We start from the raw sequence: 20,212 nt of genomic DNA, 5'->3' as shown, positions 1-20,212 counted from the left end.
GCCGATGTCATCGCACGTGGGACGACCTCGGCGTGTGAAAGGGGGGGGGGGGGAGATGATGAGAGAAAAGAAATGAGATTCGTAAAAAAGTTTGTTTGGTTCGCTTGGTAATTGCTTGTATATTAGGAGTTTTACTTTACCACAATGACATGCACGTAGGCATTTGCCGCCCATTTATAGCTATAAGGTCAGATCTGTGTATGATGTTCTATACCATGAGCTCTCGGCCCGAGAATGATTTCTGTAACTAATGATTCTTGCATAAGATTAAGAGCGGCCGCAGTACATGCCTAAGTTTATTTTTGCAATTGAAGGTATAGGGATCAAAACTAATTATTTGGGTGATATTTCAGAATCAAGTCTTCAGTCAAGCTTGTCAGGGGGCAGGGATACATCTTTTGCATGGGTTGTGACTCGTCAGGGGGCAGACTGCCCCCCCGTAGGTATGCTAGTGAATGTAACATTTCTGTACCCCATATTATTAACAAGATGCCCCTTTTCTCAGTTCCCTACAAATTTCTTGAGATCTCTAGCCCCCCCCCCCCATCACCTTTCTTCCTCAGTACAGGTGCTTTTCCAGTACCTCCCCCATATAAACCCCTCTCTCATTCACCTTAATTGCCCCTCCCCTAAGCCTGCCCTGTCGCTATCTCCACCCCCTCTCTCATCCTCTCTCTCCCTCCCTCACCTTTCCCCTCTCCTCCCCTTTCTTTTAGTCGCTCTCCCTTCCCCCTCCCGGCCTCTACTGCACAATTTCATTTTAGTTCTATATATTATGTTCATTTATCAACACCGTTACTTTCCATTGTATACCATCCCAGTCTTGCGTGTGGCCTACATCTGGTACCAATGTCATGAAGAGTTACAACTCCAAAGAACTGTCATTTTGGCAACTACCATGGTAACAGGGCTCAGCAGCCAATCACAACCAAGGTTTTCATGGTAGTTTCCATGATAATGGCAAAGTTACCATCATGGTCGCAAGTCAAATGAAATTGGTCCAATATAATTATAAAACAATATTACAAAAATTGCCTGCCTTTTATTTTGCACTAACAGCAAGAAAATTATTCATGATGAAACTTTTATCATGCAGGGTTACTGTATTTGATTTATCTAAATTTAATCTTGCTTCCGAAGAGTATTTATAGGCATTCATTTATTAGGAGAAAATCATTACAGGTTAAAAAATGATATTATCATGACAAAAGCTCATTTTCAAAACCTGTTATCTGGGGAGCGTTTCATCAATATTTTCGTCCGACAAGTTGTCAGATCTGACAACTTTCCTGGATTCTGATTAGTTGAGAAGCAATGTTACTATAGTAACTGTTGGATAAAACGGGACTTGTCGGATAAAACGTCTGACAAGTCCTTTCATGAAACGCTCCCCAGGTTGCTTGTTCTACAAATCCCGCAGACCTTAAAAACAGCCAAAATGCGTCTGGAGAACTAGCTGTGATGGCAATCATGGCATTATTTTTTACCACTTTAAAGATATTTCGGAGCATGACCAAAATCCTCAACCCTCTATTTTGACATGGATTAGTCTAATCCTAGAATGCCTAAATGTGGCTTTATGAATTGACAACCCCCATTACAATAAGTGTCAACTGACCTGGCCCAAAACTGTTTGAAAAAAGGCCAATTGATGCTATGCATACCAAAACATTTTGGACTGATTCCCATAAAATTTGATTTGTGGGATTCTGATAAAATGTACTTAAAATAAATCAATATCACATTTTCCCCCTTATATATGTATCTTTAATACACATGTATAAATATATTTGATTTCTTATTTTTTTTTTACTTTTTGTTTTTTAGTGCTTTTAAAATTAACAAGTGGAATGCCTCTGGCCGTCTCACCTGCATCACACGGTTCAATATAGCAGCAGTGCTGACTTTGAAAACTACTCTAACTCGCACAAGATGTTCAGTGATACATGGTTACTCTTATGTTCACTTTTTATGAACTAGACCAATAAACTTACAGAGATATGATGGTTATTCAACAAAAAGACCCAACATGGCCAAAGTTCATTGGCCTTACATGACCTTTGACCTTGATCATGTGACCTGAAACTCGCACAGGATGTTCAGTGATACTTGATTACTCTTATGTCCAAGATTCATGAATCAGATCCATAAACTTTCAGTTATGATGGTAATTCAACAGATACACCCAATATGGCCAAAGTTCATTGACCTTTGACCTTGGTCATGTGACCTGAAATGCGCACAGGATGTTCAGTGATACTTGATTACTCTTATATCCAAATTTTATGAACTAGACCAACATACTTTTAAAGTTATGATGGTAATTCAACAAATACCCCCAATTCGGCCAAAGTTCAATGACCCTAAATGACTTTTGACCTTAATCATGAGACCTGAAACTTGCACAAAATGTTCAGTGATGCTTGATTACTATTATGTCCATGTTTCATAAATCAGATCCATAAACTTTTAAAGTTATGATGGGAATTCAACAGATACCCCCAATTCGGCCAAAGTTCATTGACCCTAAATGACCTTTGACCTTGGTCATTTGACGTGAAACTCGTGCAGGATGTTCAGCGATAATTGATTAACCTTATGTCCAAGTTTCATGAACTAGGTCCATATATTTTCTAAGTTATGATGAGATTTCAAAAACTTAACCTCAGGTTAAGATTTCGATGTTGATTCCTCCAACATGGTCTAAGTTCATTGACCCTAAATGACCTTTGTCATGTGACATGAAACTCTACAAGGATGTTCAGTAATACTTGATTAACCTTATGGCCAAGTTTTATTAACTAGGTCTGTATACTTTCTAAGTTATGATGTCATTTCAAAAACTTAACCTCAGGTTAAGATTTGATGTTGACACTGCCGCCGCCGTCGGAAAAGCGGCGCCTATAGTCTCACTCTGCTATGCAGGTGAGACAAAAAACAAGTGGAATGCCTCTGGCCGTCTCATCTGCACCACGCAGTTCAATATAGCAGCAGTGCTGACTTTGAATACTACTCTAACTCGCACAAGATGTTCAGTGATACATGGTTACTCTTATGTCTACTTTTTATGAACTAGACCAATAAACTTACAGAGATATGATGGTTATTCAACAAAAAACCCCAACATGGCCAAAGTTCATTGACCTTACATGACCTTTGACCTTGATCATGTGACCTGAAACTCGCACAGGATGTTCAGTGATACTTGATTACTTTTATGTACAAGTTTCATGAATCAGATCCATAAACTTTAAGTTATGATGGTAATTCAACAGATACACCCAGTTCGGCCAAAGTTCATTGACCTTTGACCTTGGTCATGTGACCTGAAACGTGCACAGGATGTTCAGAGATACTTGATTACTATAATATCCAAGTTTAATGAACTAGACCAATAAACTTTCAAAGTTATGATGGTAATTCAACAGATACCCCCAATTCGGCCAAAGTTCATTGACCCTAAATGACCTTTGACCTTAATCATGAGACCTGAAACTTGCACAAAATGTTCAGTGATGCTTGATTACTATTATGTCCAAGTTTCATGAATCAGATCCATAAACTTTCAAAGTTATGATGGGAATTCAACAGATATCCGCAATTCGGCCAAAGTTCATTGACCCTAAATGACCTTTGACCTTGGTCAGGTGACGTGAAACTCGTGCAGGATGTTCAGTGATACTTGATTAACCTTATGTCCAAGTTTCATGAACTAGGTCCATATATTTTCTAAGTTATGATGACATTTCAAAAACTTAACCTCAGGTTAAGATTTTGATGTTGATCCCTCCAACATGGTCTAAGTTCATTGACCCTAAATGACCTTTGACCTTGGTCATGTGACATGAAACTCTAATAGGATGTTCAGTAATACTTGATTAACCTTATGGCCAAGTTTTATTAACTAGGTCTGTATACTTTCTAAGTTATGATGTCATTTCAAAAACTTAACCTCAGGTTAAGATTTGATGTTGACACTGCCGCCGCCGTCGGAAAAGCGGCGCCTATAGTCTCACTCTGCTATGCAGGTGAGACAAAAAAAAACCCTCCTCTACAATGTACATTAGTTAACTTCCAACAAACAAATTTGACTTATAATGCAAAACATGTTTTTAAACTGAAGTTCTCCTACAGTTAACATGTACGCTGTCTGTAGTCCAAAAGGTGGTATGGGAACATGCTTTTATTCACTTTAGTCTATAAAGGGCAGTTGATCTACATCACAGATGGTCTAATATCCCATGGACTAAACCTATATCGATTTGGTCTAATTGCCTGTATGGTCTACACTACACATGGTCTTGTACTCACTTAGTCCAATTATCATTTGGTCTAATGCCCAGTTGGTCTAATTTCCACTTGGTCTACTTAATTTTCAATTTGTAAAATGAGAATTTAATTCATGAACAATTCATTTAAAGGGGAATGAAACCTTTGGAACAAAGAGGCTTGTGTAGAAACAGAAAAATCAAAGAAGAATAAAGAAAGTTTGAGAAAAATCGGACAAATAATGAGAAAGTTAAGAGCATTTGAATATTGCACTCTCTAATGCTATGGAGATCCTCCCATTGGCAATGCGACAAGGATGTGTGATGTCACTGATGAACAACTTTCCCTTTGGTGGACTATAAAATACCCTCAAAATGTCTCTTTTTACTTTTTCTAATAATGATACTAACTCTTTATCCAAGATGTATTCTTAAAAATATGTATTACATGCCCTCATGTAGAAAGAACACATGATCTATGGATAGATGTGATAAAAGAGGCAATTCAAGTGAAATATATACTAAAGTAATGGGGAGAGTTGTTCACAAGTGATATCACACATCTTTGTCGCATTGCCAATTTGCTATCTCCATAGCATTAGTGATCGCAATATTCAAATGCTCATAACTTTCTCATTATTTGTCCGATTTTTCTCAAACTTTTGTTGATCTGTTTCTTTGATTTTTCTGTTTTCACACAAGCTATTTTGTTCCAATGGTTTCATTCTCCTTTAAATATAGACTAAGTGGAGTTGGACCAACTGAATATTTGGGTAGGGCCTTACTAGAAATTAGGCAAACTAGTAAATTGGTTAAATGGCAATATGACCAAATGTTAAAGCTCAAGTCCACCCCAGGAAAATGCATTCTTGCATAAATATAGAAAAACCAAACTAGCATAGTGCTTAAATTTCATCAAAATCGGATGTAAAATACAGGTAAGTAATATTTTAAAGTTTCACTTATTTTTCACAAAACAGTGATATGCATAAGAAGGTCACTCAGTCGATGATGTCCATCACTCACTATTCCTTTTGTTTTTTTGTTTGAATTACGTATACAATATTTCATTTTTTATAGATTTGACAATAAGGACCAACTTGACTGAACCGTATAGTATTAAACAATGCTAATTCCACATGTTCAGGGAGGAATTAATTGCATCACTTGACAATGAGGAGAAAATTAGAATATTTCCTATTTCACATAATAAAATACATAAGAAATAGTGAGTGGATGATGTCATAGTCTCCTCATTTGCATACCAGCCAGGATGTGCATATTACTGTTTTGTGAAATTAAGCGTAACTTTAAAATGTCATATTTTTCTTATTTTACCTCCGATTTTGATGAAATTTTCAGTGTTGTGCTTGTTGGATTTTTCTCTTTTAGATTAGACCAAGTTGGATGAGTAGGGACAGTGATTTTCCGTTTCTAAAAAATGCCTTTTCCGTTTCAGAAAATCTCAAATTCCGTTTCAGCATGTCTGAAAATGGAAATTCCGTTTCCCCATAGACTTTGTGTACAAGAAAAATTGACAATTCCGTTTACATAGATAACCAATACGCAACGAGTAGCGGTGTCAAAATGCAAGCGCTGCTCAAAATTTGCATCTACCAATGTACTAACATCGCTTTAAAATCCATATTAATCGAAGTGATTCGAGTTCATAAAATATTTAGGGAAAAATAATCAACATGAATATATTCTCACCTTTCATATTATTAGCATGATTTTATTGTTAAATGGGATTTTATCGCTGATTTGGGGACTTTTGGACATCGTTTTGAGCAGTCGACGACTTCCGAATATCCGCCATTTTGGATTTGATGAATCACCGTAATCATTATATTATGACCGAACGTAGAGGGCAGCAACACACAGCCGGATTCTGCCTTCTTTGCGGACGTAAGTGTAAATTAACTTGGATACGATCGAGTGATGGAGAGGCTCGAGTGTCGTTACGATGTGTTGATTGTCATGATTGTTGTTGCAAAGTGAGATCGTGTTTTTTCAGTTGATATTCGCATTTTGTTGAGGATTTGGGATTAATTTCTGTTGCTTTTTTGTGCATTTTGAGAAAAAAACATGTTTTCCGTTTGAAAAGCCACTTTCCATTTCAAACAGCCAATTTCCGTGAATTCCGTCCATTTTCCGCGATCGCAGAAAATCACTGTCCCTAGATGAGACAAGACGCAAAGACAAAGGAAATGAGGTGTCGGGGATTCAGCAATTTACCTGTAGGCTATATGCGGTAGGGACAATTGAACAGAAGACAAACTAGAAACTTTAATGAGGCCATCCACACTCAAAAAGACACATTGACACTTGTTTCCTTTTTTTTGCATGTGACTTTATTCACTGCAGAATGAACACTTGGTGTGATCATGGTCTTAACAGTTCATTGATAGATGTGTTTCAATGGAAGCCATAGCCTTCAATGATCTTCTGGTAGGGGGCGATTTTGTCTCCAACACTCTTCACTGCTTTCCTTCGAAGGGCCTGGGGTCGGGGGGGGGGGAGGAAGCAGAGTAAAATAATAAGTTATTATCATTATACATTTAACAATGAAAATATATACATATGAAGTCAGACATATAGAAAGGGGAAAAGACAGAATGGCATTTGCCCACATGTATAGGAACCCTCACATGCCACTCTGTACATGTAGTGTGACAAAGATAAGATTTTGAGAGTGCAAACAAAACACAGAGAGAGCATCAACCAAAAATGGCACTGAGTATGAATATCATTTTAAAAAAAGATTTATTGAATATTTTTTGTTGTTTTGGTTTTGTGATGCAAAAGCTACATTTAAAAAAGTTCAATCTATGTTAACTGAGCATCGTGGTGAAAAATGCTATGAAAACACATTTAAATGTGGGAACAAATCTGTGCCATTTTCAAGTGCAAAATATTTAATAGATAAGACAAAACTAGAATCTGAAGGGGCATGCAACAATTACATAAATTAAGCTGCTGACAAATTCCGCATGGTAAGTCACTCAAAGGTCAAGTCCACCCCAGAAAACTGTTGATTTGAATTGATAGAGAAAAATAACGCTGCAAATTTCATCGAAATCGGATGTAAAATAAGAAAGTTTTCCTCTTATTTTTCACAAAACAGTTAAATGCACAACTCAGCGATATGCAAACGAGAGTCGATGATGTCCATCACTCACTATTTCTTTTGTTTTTTATTGTTTGAATTATACAATATTTCAAATTTTTACAGATTTTACAATAGGAATCAACTTAATTTAACCATAAAATGTTAAATTAATGGTAATTCCACATGTTCAGGGAGAAATAAAACTTTTTATTTCTCCTTGATGAGAAAATTAGAATATTTCATATAATAAAATACAAAAGAAAAAGTGAGTGGGTGACATCATCGGTCTGCCAATTTGCATACCGACCAGGATGTGCTTATAAACTGTTTTGTGAAATTAAGCGACACTTTTAAAATGTCATAACTTTCTTATTTTACATCTGATTTGATGAAATTTTCAGTGTTTTGCTTGTTGGATTTTTCTCCTTTTTTTCAAATCTACATTCTGTTGGGGTGGACTTGTCCTTTAACACTGTGGTAATTCAGCTTGAAACGCAGTAGTAATATTGACCAATTTGCATCAGAATTCATGTTTCTTTCTCATTGTAATTATCAAACAATGTAGGTAGAATGAAAAGTCATCATAAGCAAGCTGGTCAGTGCTACCACCATCCACAAAATTACATTATTCCAATATCCTCTGCATGGTTAGAAATCTTTTTTTTTGTGGTGGGGGTTACTTTATTTACTTTTTGGGATGATAGTAGTATTGTTGGAGCTAATTCTTTCATTCAAATGGCTAGTTCATTTATGCAACAAGAAATTATTTGGTAAATTCATACCTCATTGTTCTGCCATATTGATTTTTAAAACATATTGTTTCATAATTTTTGTGGCGACTCTATAAAAGATGATCACTCTGGAGCAATCTACTTTCAGAATTTGAGGCGCCATTTGGGCCGTGAGGGCAAAATTGCTCATGCATTTCCTTCACTGTTTCTACGCCTCGACGTTAGACTGAAATGATTAAGTGGTTGAGAGAAGTGACTTACCACTTTCCTCTGTTCTTTCTGGTAGTGCAGATGGGCACGAGCCTTTCTCTTCTCCTCCAAAGCCTCAATGATGTTCTTGTACTTCCAACCAACCTCATGAGCAAGACGGCCAAGTTGGCAGAACTAGAAAATTTGATACGAGATTGAATCAGACAATGATATAGAAATGGGCATACTGGGGGGTGTTTCATGAAAGTTGTCAGCACTGACTCAATTGTCAGTGCTGACTATTTTAGTGAAATCCTTGCATGTGATTGCCTGAGAAGCTCTGGGGAGCATTTCATCAATATTTTCATCTGACAAGTTCTCAGATCTGACATCTTTCCTTGATTCTGATTGGCCGAGGGGCACTGTTCCTATGGTAACTGTCAGATAAACTGGTTTATGTCGGACAAAATGTCCGACAAGTCCTTTCATGAAACGCCCCCTGGCCTCTGACTGTTACTATGGTAACTGTCGGAGAAAGACATCTTGTCAGTGCTTACAATTTTCATGAAAAGGTCCCTACGTGACTCTGCCAGTCAAATTTTTTTGGGGACCACAAAATTCTGTTAAGATTTTGGCAAAATTTGACTGAGTACAGGCAAATGTTTTTCATATTCTGGTCTGAAATGATGCTACTGATGCTACTAAAAACAGGACATTAGAATACAAGTACATGTCGGCATTCATCAGGGTAATATTTCTCCTAATTGGAGAATTTCTTTGATCCTAAGAGATTTAATCAGTTATCAATACTTATATAATTGAGCAAAGGAAGCATCTACTTAGACAAATGATCAGAGTGAGCCACTGCAAACATGCACCACGTCTGATGACATATGGACTACTGCAAGTATTCATATGACTTCTATATTGAGGTGAGCAACATTTAACTCTTCTATAGATCACTTTCTACACTAACGCACAAAACTTCCATCCTGGGAACAAAAGGTCTGTTTCAGAACTTGCAGATGTGTTCTCATGATTAGATCGATCCGCTGAATTGAAATTCATCACAAACAGACCACTTGAGGCATGCAGCTGTTCTGCTTGGGAGCATTTCATGAAACAAATCATCAGTGATTTTTCACTCGCAATGTTACAGGCTACAGAAATCCTTGCATCTGATTTGTTCAGAACGAATTTGTCAGGGAACAACACCGACCATTGGCTTTGTGAAATACTCCCCAAATAATGCTTTGAACTAGGTTTCAAAATAATTTTTTCCACATAATTGCTCGGATTACTTTCAAATACATTTCTTGATGAGGGGGAATGTAGTATGAGAGTCTGAGAGCCATAGTGATCACTATTTTTATGAATTTGAAGAAGTTAAACTCTTTTACTATTGACCAAATTTGGTTCAAGCTTTCACCTCTCAGCTTTTCTGATTTTTTTTACATTACAATTTTAATTTGCCGAAACAAACTAGAACTAAAATAATAAAGAAGTTAGAAAACACAAGATATAAAATGGGAGCTTACAATACAGGCTGACAAACTTCGCGATAACGCACTGACTCTACTCTACCACCATAGAACTCCATTTGAACGGGATTATGATGATGTTTGGCTGCTAAAATTAGGTATATTCCTTATCAGTTTGACAGTTTTTCTTACCTTCCTCTTGGGTTTGAGTCGCATAACTCTCAGAGCAGAGGGGACAACGAACCTCTTTTTCTGTTTAGGTTAAAGACAAGTTGAGAAAGAAGTGAACAACACTAATATCATGTGCTTACTACTTGAATGAATAATTGTAACAAAAGAAACAATTAACATACCACCAACTACTGACCTTAAAAAATGAGAAGTCAATAATATATTGTAAATAAGCTTTTACCTCAGTCATAGTTGCTCTACAGCGGCCATACATCCAAGCCAAAACTGTCATTTTATTCATTCTTATTCAAACCACCTATATGAAGCTACCACAAAAAATGAATATAACAGCTGGTTTCGACTCGCCATACAGCCACTTCAGAGCAAATGTGACCGAGGTACGAGATCATACGATGCAAGACCCATGTTATCCACTTTTTTAACGCTTTAAAACCTCATAGTTGTCCTGTACAATATAAAGCTTGAAAAGTATTAAATGGCAAGTTGCCAGGGTCTAAAAATCTGGCAAATTTGATTTTGCACCCGAGAACATGCTCCAGGCTTGTGTCAAGTACATAATGCAGAACATTCTATTTTTTGTGCTCCTCCAAATCAATTTAGGATGTTTCTCGATAGACTATGCTGTGTGTAAATGCCTATCATTATCCACGGTGCTATATAAGCACTTGCCCGATTGCCCAGGGCAAGTAAAATTCTCACAGCAGAGTAACCAAAATTAGGGTCGATATGTTAATTGACCCTAATTTTGGTTGTGGTAGGCAAGATAAAATCACTTTGGAAAAAGAAATGGAATAACAAAGTAGATCAGTTCATGTCAAAAGAGAGAAAAGGGTAAATGGTTTATAGAGAGGTAAGAATTTTTTCGAGCAAGTGAACAGATTTTTGGGCAAGTATATTCCAACTATTTAACAATTCACTAGCACGACTGGGCAAATGCTTCTAAATCATTATTTAGCACCCTGCATTATCTATTATTTTTATCAAAGAAAAATCCTGTCTCAGAATCATGCGTATTCTCATGAATAAATCAAACAATGTAGGTAGGATGATAATTCATCACTGACAGGGAATTAAGTATCATCTATCATTATCAGTAAATAAAGCACTTTCATATCAGAAAAAGAAATATTACAACAGTTATTAAACATTGCTGACAACATAGATGTCCATCCAAACTTCAATTGCATCAACACAACCAAGTTACAAGGAAGAACTACATGCAATAGATTTATTGCACTGATTGCACTGTTTGGTTTTCATTCGCCTTTCCTTTCGAGGCCTTCACAATTTCAAGCTCAAGTATAAGATGGAGTTCTCCCACATTCCAAAATGTATTATGTGGATATATGTATATTTCAAATATCAAACCTAACCCTAAATCTAACAGCATTCTGAACCTCAAACCCGCCAAAATAACCGACTCTAAAATGGGGAATGGCCCATCATCGATAACGCAATTGCTTTCGTTGGACTTGGAGTCGATTTTGCTGGTGTGCCTGTAAGTCATCCCAGCATCTCCAAACATTCAGGAATATTCTTGTTGAAGCAGCAAATACCAAGTCGCCAACTTACCCTGTCGTAGGGGGCAGGACATCCTTCAAAGACCTTGAGCCTTTCCAGTGCTTCCACACCACGTGTTCTCTTGTGTGGCAACATTCCTACAATGAAATAATGCACACGTTTCACCAATCAAATTTACAGTATCATGCTTGTGTAAATATGTATGAAAAGGCAAATCTAGGCGGTGATATTCTCATACAACGGTTTACTTTTTATCCAAGGTCGATATAGAACACAGTTTTGTGGGGTGCCATTTGTCAACGCATTCACCAAAAATTACTTGAGTATCAGTGAAAAATTGCCCAAAACATAAATTTCAGAGAAGTAAAGGATATCATGACAATATGATATAGAAATCAGGGAATAACATGGTACATTAGCTTTGCCATTAATGTTAAATCAGGAAGAAACTTAGCACTCTTAAATTCTTGTCAAGTCAGAGTTAAACCCAGGGGCCTGTATTCTGAAGTCAGGTTTAATTTAAACTCTGGTTTTAAGTTGTGGTTAAACTCTGCAAATCCCAGGGGGTTTCAGAACTTGATGGGCAAGACTTGCATCTAAGCATATCGATCATGTGGTAGGCCACGCGGAGTACTCATAGAACCTTGAGTTTGCACAAGGTCACTGTAAGTCAGCTTGTAATTATCACACATCGTCCCAGATTTGAGATGTGAGACTAGTGGAATTTTCTATCTTGATTTTGATGGTGGAAAAAGGAAGCATGGTGTATGCAGTGCCTTGAAGGTGAAAAGACATTTCCTCTTGCAACAATTGCTCAAGTCTTTATTCCATCTTAGTCTCTAGGATGTAGGGTTAGGGTAACAGGGTTACAACATGGTTTTATGTTAGAATTAGGGTTAGATTTTGCGTAGGGTATAGTGTTAAATCCAGGCTGGAAGTTAGTTATTTGATTAGTGTGTAGAATTTGTTTAGGAGCAATTGTCACGAGAGAAAAAACATTGAACCTATTACATCACTAAATAGCAGTGTACTATATTGATGTGCAAACCTGTAACTTTTGCCCACCTTTTAGGTATGGGGGGGGGGATGACCATCATCTTTTGATCTTTTTTTGGCCCTTCATCAGTCTCAAGTGACGCAATATTAAATACAACATGCCAGACTAAGTGAAATTCAGCCCATCTCAGATGGTAGTGCATGTAAAATAAAGCTTGTCTCATTGTTAGTCACTCGAAACAGTGAGATGATATCATCACTGATGGGCTGATTTCAGAATCTCTTCTTCCACATATTCAGACGATGAACGAAATTCATTAAGTGGCCATTTTACACCAGCAAATGAATCAAGATCTACACATACTTTGGAGAAAAGTAAATGTAAATTTTACATTTTTTTAAGGGGGGGGGGTTACATAGTCCTGAAATATAGGTGGTGCCCGTGTTCTTCCAGGTTTGACAAATGTGACCTGGGCCCAAATTCACAAAGGTTGTTTTGAAAACCCACGGTTGAGTCATGGTTAATGCAGAATTCCTGTATAAATTACGCTCATTTTACCATGTGTATATCAAAAATGTCCAATGCTGATGCACTTTTGTCACAGTGCGCCAAATTGACGCCTGTTGCTGTGGTTATCCAGGCTATTTCATTCATGAGTCCACTATTTTGAATCAATGAGTCCATTCTTCAAACAGTGGACTCGTGAATAAAATAGCGTATCTAACCTTGGTAATAGGCGTCAATTTGGCGCACTATGACAAAAGCGCGCATCAGCATCAGACATTTTTTATACATGCCCCCGATACGCGCTAAATTAGGCGTAATTTATACAGGAAATCTGCATAAACCATGGATTCAACCGTGGGTTTTCAAAACCACCTTTGTGAATTCGGGCCATGAAGCTTGGCAATTGATCATGGTCACAATTCTCTGATTGATCATGAACAATATGCAATGCAGTCAATCCCACAATAAATTGCTAAGATTGATGTTACTGTGCACGGCAGAGTCCAACCCTTTCGCTACAATCAGGAATGGGAATGCTGCGCCGTTGATCTAACTGGGTAAGAAAAATATATCTATTTCACAAGCTTAGCAGTTCAGATAAAAAAAATCAAAATGATTTAAAGTTGCTTGTTTCCATGGTAACTGATCTATGGCTAATACTCACCCCTGATGACTCTCCAGAACATACGGCTGGGGCTGCGGAGATGGTAGGGCCCACGAGAGGGCTTGGTGTTGGTGCGCTTGCGCATGAACTGCATGTACTTCACTGGGTGGGGGGGGAAGTAATAATAGTAACATGGCATAAATACCTACAAATGCATATAGTGCACAAGCAATTCATAACCACTCACACAATAAAAATTAATATTATGACCGGATTTCTGGAAAGTTTAGACTTGCATGATTCAACCTCACATGACAAATTTAATTTATTGGAAATCCTTCATGATAAAAAGCAAGATGAATTGAACATGTGAAATTCAGCCCATCTCAGATGGTAGTGCATGTAAAAGAAAGTTTTCTCATTGCTTGTCACTCGAAACAGTGAGATGACATCATCACTGAAAGGCTGATATCACTATTCCCGCTCTCTCACAAAATGGACATAGAGAATTTACATCTTCTATATAGGAGGAACAAAATGTGGGTAAATTCTGAGATTTGGCCTTATTGCATTAATTGTATTTTAAAAATTCATACTAATAATAAATGCAAATGTAGTACAAAGTATTGACAAATATGGAATTGGCTAGATATTCAAGATATATGTAAATAAGCTTTCTGATATCTAAGGATCCAAGCACTACATGTATGTAAGATGTGTTCAAATTGTCCTTGGGTCATTCTTAAAGAACAATAATAACAGTATAAAGGCAAAAACACTATAATTTTCACAAAGATTCAACAGATAAGATCAATAAGATTGGAGTGTTAAATGACACCCCAAGTGTTGTAGCAAACTTTGAGGAGGAAGATACAAAGAATTTGGATAAGAGATAGACCTGGAAACTTGACTGCAGACCTCTGCATTTTTCCAGTACATCTGGTAATAAGGTGTACTTCACATTATTAACGGCAGCTTTAGATGGATTTGTAAAGTCAGGTGCAACGGCTCTATCAAACAATGGATTGGGTTCTGTAACACATAAGATCAGCAATCAATTGTACGTTTGAACGATGTTCTACGATGATTGCTAAGCTTTGTGTTACAGGCCCCTCGTCACTTGGCATTCCATACTTACGCTTGTTCCTGTAGAAGCTACCCGAGATGTTGATGAGCTCACATCGTACTACGACCACCTTCTGACCTATGAGTTTAAAAACACGGTAGCATGATAGCATGGTCTTTCAATTTGAACACTGAAATGTTTTTGTAAATTTCATAGAATAGAAAGCAGGCCAGCTCAGATGGTAGTGCATGTATAAGGAAGATTCTTCTCATGGCTTAAACACTCGAAACAGTGAGAATAGTATCATCACAGATGGCCAACTACAGTTATTTCAAATGCATACTAAAGCTTAAAAGTCTATAAAGGGTGCTTGAATTAATAAAACTTACTATCTATATCGATTACAAATTTGCATTTGGAATTTCATCAAACATCTAAATTTAAAAAAAAAAAATGTCAGAGTTCTGAACCTAACATTACATTATTCGTTTAACTCAGCAAAAGTCGATGTAGTGACCATTCAATAATCAAAACCTAAATTGATGTGGACTAGCTTTGAATACCCGACAGAAAACATGGCCGTACGCAGACATTTTTGGTGGGGGGGGGGGGGCGCAGCACACAAACAATTTAGAAAAAAAATCAAAAGCAAGGGAGTGAAGGAACCAAGCTAGTAATTGGGGCACTTTTGCCCTTTCAAAGTGGAATTGAAGGATTTCTTGCATACTTTTGCGAAAATTTTTCAAGTTTTCAACATTTCTGGGGGGGGGCAACTAAGTTAAGAGCAACTGCCCCCCCCCCCTTGCTGCGTATGGGCATGACAGGATAGAAAGGGGAGTTTCATACACTAAGATACAGGCTTGTCTGATTTCTACAGCAGAATTTGCTCTAAGCCAATCAGATATCAGATGAAAACCCAGCCCCCCCCCAGTGTCTGCTTTGACGTACCTTGGAGGAGGTTCTTGGCCACTATGGACGCCAGACGTCCAAGTAGATGACCCCTCCCATCAATCACCAGCACCTGAAAGGAAAAAAAAACATGCAAGTTATAAGGTTCAATAAATGATTGCAAAGTGAGTATTAGTCTGCTTAAGAGTAAGAAATACTCTGCCAAAATTAAGTAATTGATGCACAGGTACTTGAAAAGTCCAAAGTTTAAATGATCATTAATTAAAGGGGGATTAGCACCCCCCCCCCCCCCAGATCTCAGCTTTCGATCACGCGAGCGCTGCAAAACTTTGCACAGTGGTAGTGTGCGATAAAATGCTGTATGGTTATTTTTTTTTTATATTTCATTTAATGAATCAATTATGCTAATTTATGCATGAAATAAACATTTGCTCTTATCAACTACCATACGACTCCAAAACTGCTATTTTTTTAATTCACAGACTCCTTATAGGATCCCAATCAAACTTTTTTTTTTAATTGGTGTCGCATTTTTTTTTCTTATGTATTTCGTTGTTTTTCCAGTTGTTTTCTTTTTTTTATGGAAATTGTTAGACTTGATTCTGATCATAAACAAGTCAAAATCAATTAAGTTTAATCAAGAAAGTAGAAATGGTACATTTATGAACACAATTTGCATTGGATTTGTACATGAATTCAAGTTTTTGAGCTGCTTTGGGTCTGACATTCACTTACATAATGTTGCATGATTTCGTAACCACTTCCCAGGGCATCGAAAATCTAATCTTAAAAGTTGGGCGAGATTTAAAAGTAAAAGTCAGTGAGCGGCGCGGTCGAAAAATAATTCATTGTTATTTATTATTTATCGTGAAAAATGTAGGGGGGGGGTGAATCCGCCCTCCTCCTCCCCCCCCCCTCCCGGCCCTTTTCGGGTTAAGTTACACTTAGTAATACTTAATGAAACGACCCTAAGGTATTGCTCAATTATGTTTTACCTAATCATAAAATTTAACCCTTATCTAACAGAGGAAGGTGGGTCAATTTGACTACTTTTGTCACTATGCCATCGCGCAAATTTTTTAACTGTGGTGCTGACTTAATTTTCAAGTCTTGTGCATCTTTGAGACCAAATTTGAGACCCATGGGTAAGCGCTTATGAAATTATGCAACATTTCATATGCGCATGTCAGACCACATGATTCTGTGTACAAAGTCAATGCAAATTGTTTTTCAACCAAAAATCATAAATTATTTTCACTTTTGTTGGTTTAAATTATTTCATGCTATTTAAGCTTGCAAAAGGGTCCCTGACAAAAATCATTGGAAAAACAAAGGTTTGCAAACCAGAAAAACATCAAAAACAAGTGGAATGCCTCTGGCCGTCTCACCTGCATCGTGCGATTCAATATAGCAGCAGTACTGTCTTTGAAAACTACTATCAAATAATTATTCACAAAAAACACAATTCATATAATGATACAATATTACGTTCATTGACATTTGACCTTGATCATGTGACCTAAAACTTGTCAGTGATACTTGGTTACCCCTATATCAACATTTCATACAATATATCTATAAACTTTGAAAGTTATGACTGCAATCTAATAATAACCTCTAAAATAGCCAAAGTTTAATGACCTTTAAATACTGTGACCATGTGACCTGAAACTTGCACAGAATGTTCAGTGGTACTTAATTACTCTTATGTCCAAGTTTCATGAGTCAGATCCATCAACTTTCAAAGTTATGATGGTAATTCAACAGATACCCCCATTATGTCCAAAGTTCATTGACCTTTGACCTTGGTCATGTGACCTGAAATATGCACAGGACGCGTGCGTCACGTAACGTTGGCGAAGAATAGGAAACAAGATGGCGGCGTAAACATCGGGCAAGTCTCTTCCGTCTATTATCTATTATCTATCTACGTGGTGAACCGTTTCCCGGTTCACAACGTTCTTAACGCATGTCCCGGTGCCCTTGACGAAGGTCGTTATACATGGCGCCGTGGGGGCATGACAATATTCTTTTGGACATATTGGAAACATTGCGGAAAGGTACATCAAACCAGGAGGTAGATATTACATCCAACCTCAAGTCAGAATCCAAAAAACAGGGGATATCTACCGTCCCATTGCAATGTAAGCAGATCCCTGATCCCTGATATATGTGCATTGTGCAAAATGGAAAAGAAACTAGTGATACTGGAACTTTCGGTCCCTTTTGAAACCAATACAGAAAAAACACATGAATATAAAGAAAGAAAATACGCCCCACTCATTTCTGACATTGAATCCAAAAGCTTTCCAATTGAGGTGGGATCAAGAGGCTACATTACCCCGGAAAACACAAACGACTTAAAATGCTTTTAAATGAATTTGGCAAACCAACCCCTTACAAAATTTTCAGAGACAACCTTTCTAAATTGGCAGTGACATCATCTTTTGTAATATACTACTCAAAAAACAATGTCCAATGGGAAAATCAGATTCCTCTGCGTACATAGTGTAAAGTTGTACACTCTAAATTCCATGGATTTTTGCTGGATCTAGCCTGCACTCTGGGCGGGGACCGCAGTTGTCTTTGCTGCTGTGCTTGGTGCCGGCGGTGTCCGATGTGACGGATTGCGAAGCTATTCGTGGTCTCGCCGTGTCGCTTGCGTCTGGCATAGCAGGGGGTGGGTAGCTGCGGCCTCCGCCTAGATTATACACCCTGGCGAGTCCGGATCGGCTGTGGTAGTGTTCGGGCCGGGCGGATTCTCGGTGTGACTTGGGTCCTGGCGACTTTTTCCGTCATCTGAGACGAAGGATTGCAATCTGTCTCTGGGATTCAAGATGGTTCGGGAATCCGGCCAGCCCCGGTATGGCTGCACCCGGTCTGGATTAATTTGAGGTCCATTCAATTTAAAGTGTATAATCATGCTAATATGAGTCCACATATGTCATGGTCTTAATTTTTTCAATGTTTGGTTTTTATCTGAAAGATTTTAGGTATAAGCCTATAATTACTTTAATTACAAATTAACTTGATGATTAACAGTTTATTATACTTTCACCGAATGTTCCATCTTATTTGGTAGTTTAACTATGTAACTGTAACATTATGTTAATCTGCCCTGCTTGTGTCAGTAATGTGACCATGTCCCAGGCTCTCTTTTGTTCTGTAAATGTATATGTATTGTCATTCTTACACTGTTCCTTTATTGCTTTTCGAACAATTAAGTGATTCAAAACAATATTTATTATTTTGATGAATTCTTGTTCAAAAATAAAATCATTAGTGTAGAAATATAGGGCTATAGTCAGGCTATATAGTCAGGTAGTAGCCAAATGTAAACTGAGTACCGTATGTTATTTGGAGCATTTTCTTCTCTTTAATTTGATACCAAAATCATTAAATTTGGATAACGCAAATAACACTACAGAATCATACGTCAGAAATGCATTGAACTTTGATTTTTGCCTCAAAACCATGACCATTTTTGGCTGTGTAAAATGCGGTGAAAATGTATGATGGGGTGTCCAAACTTCACACACTTTTCAAAAATATTCATCATTCTTAATTTTGTTCACAAAATATTCATAATTCATACAAAACCAATTCAAGAAATAGATACCACATTGACGGCAAGATCGTAAACAATAAAATCATGGACGAAAATGTAAAGTAGGTCAAGGGGTTTCGTTGTTATCGCGATCTCCAAATTCTGTACCGATCGGCGAATGTGGGCTGTGCTGGAAAACCGTTCAGAAAAGTGTGACCTAACTTCGCGCACCAAAGGCAAAGGCAAAGCTTTGGTCCAAAGCTTTTGTGGAAATTTAAACAAAAACTCAAGCTAAAAAAGTGAAATATTGATGGCAAAATGCTATGGAATCAGTTAGATCTACCACATTTAACTCACATTTTTTTATGATTTCTGCTTGCAAAATATATCGTCATGCTTCATTGCTTGTTTAATTATTAGGCCTAATAATATTTCTTCAAAACGGGCACTGTACAGCGATGACAAATTTGCCGATCTTTTGCCAATATTTTCATGAATTTTCACTGAGCTGACATTACTGAAGGATCATTTTGTATTGCTTTTCACGTTGATGTCAGATTTTAAGGATATTGGCTAGTTTTTGAGATAATGACCGTCCGCAAAATATGGACACGCGCGAAGTCTGGACTCACTGCCATACATAACGTGTATCATGGGTTGCATGGTCGTGGACATCATGCGTGTGCATGTGCCGGCGTAGCTTAGCCTACGCGGCCGCGGACAATTCGCCGCACTTGCAATGCGGCATATCCCCGAATCTTTCCACGTTATTCTTTCATTTATTTTAAATACCTGTGCTCAGATTTAATCTATTACATTATGAAATACTTATCACAAAACCCTATCATGAAATTTGCATCATTGTTACTTTCATCATTTCGTTTAAGTGTACTTTGAAATGGAGGCTTCCATGTGTCCTACCTTCATGAAACTCGACATGGCTGCCAAAAAGACCGAAAGAAGAACTTTCAACTTTGACGTCATTTCCGCTGGCCACTTGTTTTTTGTGCAAATTAATTAAAATTATCATTTACGTAGTCATCACAGGAATGAAATAATAAGAAATCAATATGTTAGAACATATCATA

At 37.4% G+C, this 20,212-nt stretch overlaps 1 protein-coding gene and 5 non-coding genes across 6 annotated transcripts; all 6 read right to left on the bottom strand.

Moving 5' to 3' along the window:
• Positions 1-6,684: 6,684 nt before the first annotated feature.
• On the bottom strand, positions 6,685-20,108 carry LOC121414332 (60S ribosomal protein L13a-like). The gene is made up of 8 exons (XM_041607472.1): positions 20,046-20,108; positions 15,617-15,689; positions 14,741-14,806; positions 13,663-13,764; positions 11,546-11,631; positions 9,974-10,033; positions 8,373-8,495; positions 6,685-6,770 (listed from the first exon to the last, which is right to left on the bottom strand). Exons 1-8 carry the CDS (start codon positions 20,106-20,108, stop codon positions 6,687-6,689), a joined length of 657 nt encoding a protein of 218 aa, XP_041463406.1. The 3' UTR covers positions 6,685-6,686.
• LOC121414584 lies at positions 7,894-7,973 on the bottom strand. Its single transcript, XR_005969887.1, has one exon. It is a non-coding gene; the product is annotated as a small nucleolar RNA SNORD34 (small nucleolar RNA).
• LOC121414583 lies at positions 10,965-11,041 on the bottom strand. Its single transcript, XR_005969886.1, has one exon. It is a non-coding gene; the product is annotated as a small nucleolar RNA SNORD34 (small nucleolar RNA).
• Positions 12,672-12,757, bottom strand: LOC121414579. Its single transcript, XR_005969882.1, has one exon. It is a non-coding gene; the product is annotated as a small nucleolar RNA Z195/SNORD33/SNORD32 family (small nucleolar RNA).
• Positions 13,983-14,067, bottom strand: LOC121414581. Its single transcript, XR_005969884.1, has one exon. It is a non-coding gene; the product is annotated as a small nucleolar RNA Z195/SNORD33/SNORD32 family (small nucleolar RNA).
• Positions 14,897-14,985, bottom strand: LOC121414582. The gene has a single exon (XR_005969885.1). It is a non-coding gene; the product is annotated as a small nucleolar RNA Z195/SNORD33/SNORD32 family (small nucleolar RNA).
• Positions 20,109-20,212: the final 104 nt, after the last annotated feature.

The sequence above is a fragment of the Lytechinus variegatus genome, chromosome 4, assembly GCF_018143015.1.
Source record: "Lytechinus variegatus isolate NC3 chromosome 4, Lvar_3.0, whole genome shotgun sequence".
NCBI classification, from domain to species: Eukaryota; Metazoa; Echinodermata; class Echinoidea; order Temnopleuroida; family Toxopneustidae; genus Lytechinus; species Lytechinus variegatus.
Note: the sequence above shows the minus strand (reverse complement) of the source record. Positions and strands in the feature narration are given on the sequence as shown.